The sequence below is a fragment of the Salvelinus fontinalis genome, chromosome 23 (assembly GCF_029448725.1).
Source record: "Salvelinus fontinalis isolate EN_2023a chromosome 23, ASM2944872v1, whole genome shotgun sequence".
Lineage (NCBI taxonomy): Eukaryota > Metazoa > Chordata > Actinopteri > Salmoniformes > Salmonidae > Salvelinus > Salvelinus fontinalis.
The window spans coordinates 13,898,601-13,911,100 of NC_074687.1; the positions used below are offsets into that span (position 1 = coordinate 13,898,601).

Genomic DNA, 12,500 nt, shown 5'->3' on the forward strand with positions numbered 1-12,500 from the left:
CTCTAATATTATACCACCACCCAATAGACTAATATTATACCACCACCCAATAGACTAATATTATACCACCACCCAATAGACTAATATTATACCACCACCCAATAGACTCTAATATTATACCACCACCCAATAGACTCTAATATTATACCACCACCCAATAGACTCTAATATTATACCACCACCCTATAGACTAATATTATACCACCACCCAATAGACTCTAATATTATACCACCACCCAATAGACTAATATTATACCACCACCCAATAGACTAATATTATACCACCACCCAATAGACTAATATTATACCACCACCCAATAGACTCTAATATTATACCACCACCCAATAGACTCTAATATTATACCACCACCCAATAGACTCTAATATTATACCACCACCTAATAGACTCTAATATTATACCACCACCCAATAGACTCTAATATTATACCACCACCCAATAGACTCTAATATTATACCACCACCCAATAGACTAATATTATACCACCACCCAATAGACTAATATTATACCACCACCCAATAGACTCTAATATTATACCACCACCCAATAGACTAATATTATACCACCACCCAATAGACTAATATTATACCACCACCCAATAGACTCTAATATTATACCACCACCCAATAGACTCTAATATTATACCACCACCCAATAGACTCTAATATTATACCACCACCTAATAGACTCTAATATTATACCACCACCCAATAGACTCTAATATTATACCACCACCCAATAGACTCTAATATTATACCACCACCCAATAGACTAATATTATACCACCACCCAATAGACTAATATTATACCACCACCCAATAGACTCTAATATTATACCACCACCCAATAGACTAATATTATACCACCACCCAATAGACTAATATTATACCACCACCCAATAGACTCTAATATTATACCACCACCCAATAGACTAATATTATACCACCACCCAATAGACTAATATTATACCACCACCCAATAGACTCTAATATTATACCACCACCCAATAGACTCTAATATTATACCACCACCCAATAGACTCTAATATTATACCACCACCTAATAGACTCTAATATTATACCACCACCCAATAGACTCTAATATTATACCACCACCCAATAGACTCTAATATTATACCACCACCCAATAGACTAATATTATACCACCACCCAATAGACTAATATTATACCACCACCCAATAGACTCTAATATTATACCACCACCCAATAGACTAATATTATACCACCACCCAATAGACTAATATTATACCACCACCCAATAGACTCTAATATTATACCACCACCCAATAGACTAATATTATACCACCACCCAATAGACTAATATTATACCACCACCCAATAGACTAATATTATACCACCACCCAATAGACTCTAATATTATACCACCACCCAATAGACTAATATTATACCACCACCCAATAGACTCTAATATTATACCACCACCCAATAGACTCTAATATTATACCACCACCCTATAGACTAATATTATACCACCACCCAATAGACTCTAATATTATACCACCACCCAATAGACTCTAATATTATACCACCACCCAATAGACTAATATTATACCACCACCCAATAGACTAATATTATACCACCACCCAATAGACTCTAATATTATACCACCACACAATAGACTAATATTATACCACCACCCAATAGACTCTAATATTATACCACCACCCAATAGACTCTAATATTATACCACCACCCAATAGACTCTAATATTATACCACCACCCAATAGACTCTAATATTATACCACCACCCTATAGACTAATATTATACCACCACCCAATAGACTCTAATATTATACCACCACCCAATAGACTCTAATATTATACCACCACCCAATAGACTCTAATATTATACCACCACCCAATAGACTAATAGATGGTAGTTTAATATTAGAGTCTATATGCCTACCTCATGAAGCTGGTTGAGAGAATGCCAAGGGTGTGCAATGCTGTCATCAAGGCAAAAGGTGGCTTTTTTTTGAAGAATCTCAAATATAAAACACATTTTGATATAATGCTTTTTTCTGGTTACTACATGATTCCATATGTGTTATTTCATAGTTCTGTTGTCTTCACTATTATTCTACAATGTAAAATTAAAGAAAAACCCGTGAATGAGGTGGTGTGTTCAAACTTTTGCCTGGTACTGTGCTTTCTTAAATCTCCTAGATATAGGACAGACTCTTTAAAACCTTATGATTTATTTTCGGACTGTCTTTTTTGCCATTTTTGAAGGTGTTATTCAATGCGTTTCTATATGCTTCAGTAGTAAATTCAATATTTAAAAAAAAAAAACTATTTTATTTAAGAAATGGTGTTACCTAAAGGGATTCTTGAACTTCAAAATCAAATAGCTAAATGATCCATGGTTTGACATCTTAAAACAATTCCATATGTCAGTTTCCCATCGGACCTTTCAAAACATTCTACAATTAAGCAATCTCCTTGTTCCTCTTTTCTCCTCTGTAAAGAAACCACCACTCTACCTGCCACTGCCACACCGACCCTGCCACGTTTAGAGGGTACCACCGCTGCCCCAAGAGGAGCAGGTAAATATATACTCCCACCCTGCCACGTTTAGAGGATACCACCGCTGCCCAAAAAGGAGCAGGTAAATATATACTCCCACCCTGCCACGTTTAGAGGACACCACCGCTGCCCAAAAAGGAGCAGGTAAATATATACTCCCACCCTGCCACGTTTAGAGGATACCACCGCTGCCCAAAAAGGAGCAGATAAATATATACTCCCACCCTGCCACGTTTAGAGGACACCACCGCTGCCCAAAAAGGAGCAGGTAAATATATACTCCCACCCTGCCAAGTTTAGAGGATACCACCGCTGCCCAAAGAGGAGCAGGTAAATATATACTCCCACCCTGCCACGTTTAGAGGATACCACCGCTGCCCCAAGAGGAGCAGGTAAATATATACTCCCACCCTGCCACGTTTAGAGGATACCACCGCTGCCCAAAGAGGAGCAGGTAAATATATACTCCCACCCTGCCACGTTTAGAGGATACCACCGCTGCCCAAAGAGGAGCAGGTAAATATATACTCCCACCCTGCCAAGTTTAGAGGATACCACCGCTGCCCAAAGAGGAGCAGGTAAATATATACTCCCACCCTGCCACGTTTAGAGGATACCACCGCTGCCCAAAAAGGAGCAGGTAAATATATACTCCCACCCTGCCACGTTTAGAGGATACCACCGCTGCCCAAAGAGGAGCAGGTAAATATATACTCCCACCCTGCCACGTTTAGAGGATACCACCGCTGCCCAAAGAGGAGCAGGTAAATATATACTCCCACCCTGCCACGTTTAGAGGATACCACCGCTGCCCAAAGAGGAGCAGGTAAATATATACTCTCAACCTGCCACGTTTAGAGGATACCACCGCTGCCCCAAGAGGAGCACAACCAAGTCCTGGAATACCTTAACAATCAGACAGTTTCTTAAGATGGTACTTAAAAAGTATTTGAATTCAAATAAGAGGAGAACATGAAATTATCAAATATGTAAAAAATTAAATATATTAGAAAAATGTATTGAATTAATTTCCAGGCAGACTCCAAAGTTTTATTTCCTCACGTGTTTGGCGCTCTGGTTACCAGACGAGCTCGCTCATTTCACCCACTATGGCACTCAGCCAGGCAGGTACAACACTGACTGATTAGGCACACCGGTAGCTAAAACACCAGGCAAATGTTGGTTCATCCTGCCACATGGAGATTCATCCTGCCACATGGAGGTTCATCCTGCCACATATAGATTCATCCTGCCACATATAGATTCATCCTGCCACATGGAGATTCATCCTGCCACAAGGAGATTCATCCTGCCACATGGAGATTCATCCTGCCACATGTAGATTCATCCTGCCCCATGGAGATTCATCCTGCCACATGGAGATTCATCCTGCCACATGGAGATTCATCCTGCCACATGGAGATTCATCCTGCCACATGGAGATTCATCCTGCCACATGGAGATTCATCCTGCCACATGGAGATTCATCCTGCCACATGTAGACTCATCCTGCCACATGGAGATTCATCCTGCCACATGGAGACTCATCCTGCCACATGGAGACTCATCCTGCCACATGGAGACTCATCCTGCCACATATAGATTCATCCTGCCACATGGAGATTCATCCTGCCACATGGAGATTCATCCTGCCACATGGAGGTTCATCCTGCCACATGGAGATTCATCTTGCCACATGTAGATTCATCCTGCCACATGTAGATTCATCCTGCCACATATAGATTCATCCTGCCACATATAGATTCATCCTGCCACATATAGATTCATCCTGCCACATGTAGATTCATCCTGCCACATGGAGATTCACCCTGCCACATGGAGACTCATCCTGCCACATGGAGACTCATCCTGCCACATGGAGACTCATCCTGCCACATGGAGATTCATCCTGCCACATGTAGATTCATCCTGCCACATATAGATTCATCCTGCCACATGGAGATTAATCCTGCCACATGGAGATTCATCCTGCCACATGTAGATTCATCCTGCCACATGTAGATTCATCCTGCCACATGGAGATTCATCCTGCCACATGGAGATTCATCCTGTCACATGGAGATTCAATCGATTGATGGTCATGAGTGGTTTTGCCAGAACCTTCCAGGGATGTAGATCTAGTTTTAATGTTTTTTAAAGAATCAAGTATTATGGTGTTAGTTGAACACAGAAGACCACAAACACAAACACAGATGCACAGGGCTTCAGGGTATTGTACGGCTCAGACAGGTATTGATCACGATCAGTCTGATCAGCATCATTGATCCCTCCCTCCCTCCCTCTCTTTCTCTGTCCCCTCTCTCAATCTATACCTCTCTCCTCTAGGCACTACACCTTGGTCTCTGGGCGGTCTGTGTGACTTCGAGTCCAGTCTGTGTGGCTGGATCCCTGACAGCGTGTCAGAGCTGAGCTGGTCTCTCCACAGCGGCAGCCTCTCGTCTGGTCTAACACCTAGTCTGGATCTACCTCTCTCTCTGCCCAAAGACGGTCAGTACTGCTCACATTTACAGTCATCTGGTCATCACTGGACAGGAGACACACTCCATCTCTATCTTCTCCATAACTCCTGTCCCATTGTCTCTGCACCCCCACCCTGCACCCCCACCCTGCACCCACAGCACTGAGATGCTCTCCTTCTCTCTCTCCTTCTCTATCTCTACTTCTCTCCATCTCTATCTCTCTATCTCTCCATCTCTCTCTCCTTCTCTGTCTCTCCATCTCTATCTCTCTATCTCTCCATCTCTATCTCTCTATCTCTCCATCTCTCTCTCCTTCTCTGTCTCTCCATCTCTATCTCTCTATCTCTCCATCTCTATCTCTCTCTCTCCTTCTCTCTCTCCTTCTCTATCTCTACTTCTCTCCATCTCTATCTCTCTATCTCTCCATCTCTCTCTCCTTCTCTGTCTCTCTATCTCTATCTCTCTATCTCTCCATCTCTATCTCTCTATCTCTCCATCTCTCTCTCCTTCTCTGTCTCTCCATCTCTATCTCTCTATCTCTCCATCTCTATCTCCTTCTCTGTCTCTCCATCTCTATCTCTCTATCTCTCCATCTCTATCTCCTTCTCTGTCTCTCCATCTCTATCTCTCTATCTCTCCATCTCTATCTCTCTATCTCTCCATCTCTATCTCCTTCTCTGTCTCTCCATCTCTATCTCTCTATCTCTCCATCTCTCTCTCCTTCTCTGTCTCTCCATCTCTATCTCTCTATCTCTCCATCTCTCTCTCCTTCTCTGTCTCTCCATCTCTATCTCTCTATCTCTCCATCTCTATCTCTCTATCTCTCCATCTCTCTCTCCATCTCTATCTCTCCATCTCTCCATCTCGCTCACTCCTTCCCTATCTCTACTTCTCTATCTCTCTATCTCTCCATCTCTATCTCTCTATCTCTCCATCTCTATCTCTCTATCTCTCCTTCTCTGTCTCTCCATATCTATCTCTCTATCTCTGCATCTCTCTCTCCTTCTCTGTCTCTCCATCTCTATCTCTCTATCTCTCCATCTCTATCTCTCTCTCTCTCCTTCTCTGTCTCTCCATCTCTATCTCTCTATCTCTCCATCTCTATCTCTCTATCTCTCCATCTCTCTCTCCTTCTCTGTCTCTCCATCTCTATCTCTCTATCTCTCCATCTCTATCTCTCTATCTCTCCATCTCTCTCTCCTTCTCTATCGCTCCTTCTCTATCTCTCCATCTCTATCTCTCTATCTCTCCATCTCTCTCTCCATCTCTATCTCTCCATCTCTCCATCTCGCTCACTCCTTCCCTATCTCTACTTCTCTATCTCTCTATCTCTCCATCTCTATCTCTCTATCTCTCCATCTCTATCTCTCTATCTCTCCTTCTCTGTCTCTCCATATCTATCTCTCTATCTCTCCATCTCTCTCTCCTTCTCTGTCTCTCCATCTCTATCTCTCTATCTCTCCATCTCTATCTCTCTCTCTCTCCTTCTCTCTATCCTTCTCTATCTCTACTTCTCTCCATCTCTATCTCTCTATCTCTCCATCTCTCTCTCCTTCTCTGTCTCTCCATCTCTATCTCTCTATCTCTCCATCTCTATCTCTCTATCTCTCCATCTCTCTCTCCTTCTCTGTCTCTCCATCTCTATCTCTCTATCTCTCCATCTCTATCTCCTTCTCTGTCTCTCCATCTCTATCTCTCTATCTCTCCATCTCTATCTCCTTCTCTGTCTCTCCATCTCTATCTCTCTATCTCTCCATCTCTATCTCTCTATCTCTCCATCTCTCTCTCCTTCTCTGTCTCTCCATCTCTATCTCTCTATCTCTCCATCTCTATCTCCTTCTCTGTCTCTCCATCTCTATCTCTCTATCTCTCCATCTCTCTCTCCTTCTCTGTCTCTCCATCTCTATCTCTCTATCTCTCCATCTCTCTCTCCTTCTCTGTCTCTCCATCTCTATCTCTCTATCTCTCCATCTCTATCTCTCTATCTCTCCATCTCTCTCTCCATCTCTATCTCTACATCTCTCCATCTCGCTCACTCCTTACCTATCTCTACTTCTCTATCTCTCTATCTCTCCATCTCTATCTCTCTATCTCTCCATCTCTATCTCTCTATCTCTCCTTCTCTGTCTCTCCATATCTATCTCTCTATCTCTCCATCTCTCTCTCCTTCTCTGTCTCTCCATCTCTATCTCTCTATCTCTCCATCTCTATCTCTCTCTCTCTCCTTCTCTGTCTCTCCATCTCTATCTCTCTATCTCTCCATCTCTATCTCTCTATCTCTCCATCTCTCTCTCCTTCTCTGTCTCTCCATCTCTATCTCTCTATCTCTCCATCTCTATCTCTCTATCTCTCCATCTCTCTCTCCTTCTCTATCGCTCCTTCTCTATCTCTCCATCTCTCTCTCTCCTTCCCTATCTCTCCTTCTCTATCGCTCCTTCTCTATCTCTCCTTCTCTCTCTCTACCTATCTCTCCTTCTCTGTCTCTCCTTCTCTATCTCTACTTCTCTATCTCTCCATCTATCTATCTCTCTCTCTCCTTCTCTCTCTATCTCTCTATCTATCTCTCTCCTTCTCTATCTCTCCATATCTCTCTCCTTCTCTATCTCTCCTTCTCTCTCTCTACCTATCTCTCCATCTCTCTCTCTCTCTCCTTCTCTATCTCTCCTTCTCTATCTCTCCATCTCTCTCTCCTTCTCTAGCTCTCCATCTCTCTCTCTCCTTCTCTATCTCTCTATCTCTATATCTCTCCATCTATCTCTCTCTCTCTCTCATTCTCTATCTCTCCATCTCTCTCTCTCCTTCTCTATCTCTCTATCTCTATATCTCTCCATCTATCTCTCTCTCTCTCCTTCTCTGTCTCTCCATCTCTATCTCTTTCTCTCTCCATCTCTCTCTCTCTCTCTCTCTCTCATTCTCTATCTCTCCATCTCTCTCTCTCTCTCCTTCTCCTGAGCTCAAGCCCCGTCCTGTGTTCTCTGTGGCCTGACCTTCCTGTCTAAACTCCCCTGCCTCGTCAAATGTACACACACGCAAGAACACACACACACACACACACACACACACACACACACACACACACACACACACACACACACACACACACACACACACACACACACACACACACACACACACACACACACACACACACACACACACACACACACACACACACACACACACACCCCAGCCTGTAAACCACTCAGCTCTGTTTTCCATCTGGTAGCTTTAAAGAGAGAAAAGAAAAGATTGGTCTGTTTTCTCAATCCCCTGCTACCCACTTCAACACACCACCCTACAACCTTCAACACACCACCCTACCCACCCTACTACCTTCAACACACCACCCTACCCTCCCTACTACCTTCCACACACCACCCCTACCCTCCCTACTACCTTCAACACACCACCCCTACCCTCCCTACTACCTTCAACACACCACCCTACCCTCCCTACTACCTTCCACACACCACCCCTACCCTCCCTACTACCTTCCACACACCACCCTACCCTCCCTACTACCTTCCACACACCACCCTACCCTCCCTACTACCTTCAACACACCACCCCTACCCTCCCTACTACCTTCCACACACGACCCTACCCTCCCTACTACCTTCCACACACCACCCTACCCTCCCTACTACCTTCAACACACCACCCCTACCCTCCCTACTACCTTCAACACACCACCCTACCCTCCCTACTACCTTCAAAACACCACCCCTACCCTCCCTACTACCTTCCACACACCACCCTACCCACCCTACCCACTTCAACACACCACCCTACCCTCCCTACTACCTTCCACACACCACCCCTATTCTCCCTACTACCTTCCACACACCACCCCTATTCTCCCTACTACCTTCCACACACCACCCCTATTCTCCCTACTACCTTCCACACACCACCCCTACCCCTCCTACTACCTTCAACACACCACCCTACCCTCCCTACTACCTTCCACACACCACCCCTACCCTCCCTACTACCTTCCACACACCACCCCTACCCTCCCTACTACCTTCAACACACCACCCTACCCTCCCTACTACCTTCCACACACCACCCCTACCCTCCCTACTACCTTCCACACACCACCCCTACCCTCCCTACTACCTTCCACACACCACCCCTACCCTCCCTACAACCTTCCACACACCACCCCTACCCTCCCTACTACCTTCCACACACCACCCCTACCCTCCCTACTACCTTCAACACACCACCCCTACCCTCCCTACTACCTTCCACACACCACCCTACCCTCCCTACTAACTTCAACACACCACCCCTACCCTCCCTACTAACTTCAACACACCACCCCTATTCTCCCTACTACCTTCAACACACCACCCCTATTCTCCCTACTACCTTCCACACACCACCCCTACCCTCCCTACTACCTTCCACACACCACCCCTACCCTCCCTACTACCTTCCACACACCACCCCTACCCTCCCTACTACCTTCCACACACCACCCCTACCCTCCCTACTACCTTCAACACACCACCCTACCCTCCCTACTACCTTCAACACACCACCCTACCCTCCCTACTACCTTCCACACACCACCCCTACCCTCCCTACTACCTTCCACACACCACCCCTACCCTCCCTACTACCTTCAACACACCACCCTACCCTCCCTACTACCTTCAACACACCACCCTACCCTCCCTACTACCTTCCACACACCACCCCTACCCTCCCTACTACCTTCCACACACCACCCCTACCCTCCCTACTACCTTCCACACACCACCCTACCCTCCCTACTACCTTCAACACACCACCCTACCCTCCCTACTACCTTCAACACACCACCCCTACCCTCCCTACTACCTTCAACACACCACCCCTACCCTCCCTACTACCTTCCACACACCACCCCTACCCTCCCTACTACCTTCAACACACCACCCTACCCCCCCTACTACCTTCCACACACCACCCCTACCCTCCCTACTACCTTCAACACCCCAATAACCTTTTTGTTATTGTTCAATGTATGGTTATTTTGATCATTGGTTATTGTTGTTGATGTTGTCCCGTTGACAATTTTGATTCTTATTATTTTAATATTGTAAATGGCAAGTGGTTACGACATAAATCAAATTGAATTGATTTGAAGAGTGAGAAGAGAGAGAGGAGAGAGAAGAGAGAGAGAGAGAAGAGAGAGAGAGAGAAGAGAGAGAGAGAAGAGAGAGAAGAGAGAGAGAGAGAAGAGAAAGATAGAGAGAGAGAGAAGAGAGAGAGACAGAGAGAGAAGAGAGAGAGAGAGAGAGAGAGAGAGAGAGAGAGAGAGAGAGAGAGAGAGAGAGAGAGAGAGAGAGAGAATAGAGAGATAGAGAGAGAGAAGAGAGAGAGAGAGAGAGAAGAGAGAGAGAGAGAGAGAGAGAGAGAGAGAGAGAGAAGAGAGAGAGAGAGAGAGAGAGAGAAGAGAAAGATAGAGAGAGAGAGAAGAGAGAGAGACAGAGAGAGAAGAGAGAGAGAGAGAGAGAGAGAGAGAGAGAGAGAGACAGAGAGAGAGAGGGGAGGGGGAAATCAATCATTTCCAGGCCCAGGGACATGTATTAGTCTGTGGCGACCTAAATGCCAGAACTGGACACGAACCTGACACCCTCAGCACACAGGGGGACGAACACCTGCCTGCAGGTGACAGCATTCCCTCCCCTATATGCCCCCCTAGACACAACTATGACAACATAACCAACAACAACGGGTCACAACTCCTGCAGCTCTGTCGCACGCTGGGTATGTACATAGTCAATGGTAGGCTTCGAGGGGACTCCTATGGCAGGTACACCTATAGCTCATCTCTTGGCAGTAGCACTGTAGACTACTTTATCACAGACCTCAACCCAGAGTCTCTCAGAGCGTTCACAGTCAGCCCACTGACACCCCTATCAGACCACAACAACATTACAGTCTACTTGAACAGAGCAATACTCAATCATGAGGCATCAAAGCCAAAGGAACTGAGTAACATTAAGAAATGCTATACATGGAAGGAATGCAGCTTGGAAACCTACCAAAAACAATTAGGCAACAGCAAATCCAAATCCAATCCCTTTTAGACAACTTCCTGGGTAAAACGTTCCACTGCAATAGTGAAGGTGTAACTTGGCAGTAGAAAATCTTAACAGTATATTTGACCTCTCAGCTTCCCTATCAAATCTAAAAATCTCAAATAGAAAACCGAAGAAAATGAACAACAATGACAAATGGTTTGAGGAAGAATGCAAAAATCTAAGAAAGAAATTGAGAAACCTGTCCAACCAAAAACATAGAGACCCGGAAAACCTGAGTCTACGCCTTCACTATGGTGAATCACTAAAACAATACAGAAATACACTACGGAAAAAGAAGGAACAGCATGTCAGAAATCAGCTCAATGTCATTGAAGAATCCATAGACTCTAACCAATTCTGGGAAAATTGGAAAACACTAAACAAACAACAACACGAAGAATTATCTATCCAAAATGGAGATGTGTGGATAAACCACTTCTCTAGTCTTTTTGGCTCTATAACAAAGAACAAAGAGCAAAAACATATACATGATCAAATACAAATCCTAGAATCAACTATTAAAGACTACCAGAACCCACTGGATTCTCCAATTACCTTGAATGAACTACAGGACAAAATAAAAACCCTCCAACCCAAAAAAGCCTGTGGTGTTGATGGTATCCTTAATGAAATGATCAAATATACAGACAACAAATTCCAATTGGCTATACTAAAACTCTTTAACATCGTCCTTAGCTCTGGCATCTTCCCCAATATTTGGAACCAAGGACTGATCACCCCAATCCACAAAAGTGGAGACAAATTTGACCCCAATAACTACCGTGGAATATGTGTCAACAGCAACCTTGGTAAAATACTCTGCATTATCATTAACAGCAGACTCGTACATTTCCTCAATGAACACAATGTACTGAGCAAATGTCAAATTGGCTTTTTACCAAATTACCGTACAACAGACCATGTATTCACCCTACACACCCTAATTGACAACCAAACAAACCAAAACAAAGGCAAAGTCTTCTCATGCTTTGTTGATTTCAAAAAAGCCTTCGACTCAATTTGGCATGAGGGTCTGCTATACAAATTGATGGAAAGTGGTGTTGGGGGTAAAACATACGACATTATAAAATCCATGTACACAAACAACAAGTGTGCGGTTAAAATTGGCAAAAAACACACACATTTCTTCACACAGGGTCGTGGGGTGAGACAGGGATGCAGCTTAAGCCCCACCCTCTTCAACATATATATCAACGAATTGGCGCGGGCACTAGAACAGTCTGCAGCACCCGGTCTCACCCTACTAGAATCCGAAGTCAAATGTCTACTGTTTGCTGATGATCTGGTGCTTCTGTCACCAACCAAGGAGGGCCTACAGCAGCACCTAGATC

General features: G+C 44.6%; 1 protein-coding gene across 2 annotated transcripts in view; it reads left to right on the forward strand.

Moving 5' to 3' along the window:
* LOC129820883 (neuropilin-2-like) overlaps positions 1-12,500 on the forward strand; it is a 91,928-nt gene that overhangs the window by 38,019 nt on the left and 41,409 nt on the right. For both annotated transcript variants that reach the window (XM_055877957.1, XM_055877958.1), the window contains exons 4-5: positions 2,531-2,608; positions 4,935-5,096. In XM_055877957.1, the coding sequence (XP_055733932.1) occupies positions 2,531-2,608; positions 4,935-5,096 (240 nt within the window). The remainder of the gene's footprint in view (positions 1-2,530; positions 2,609-4,934; positions 5,097-12,500) is intronic.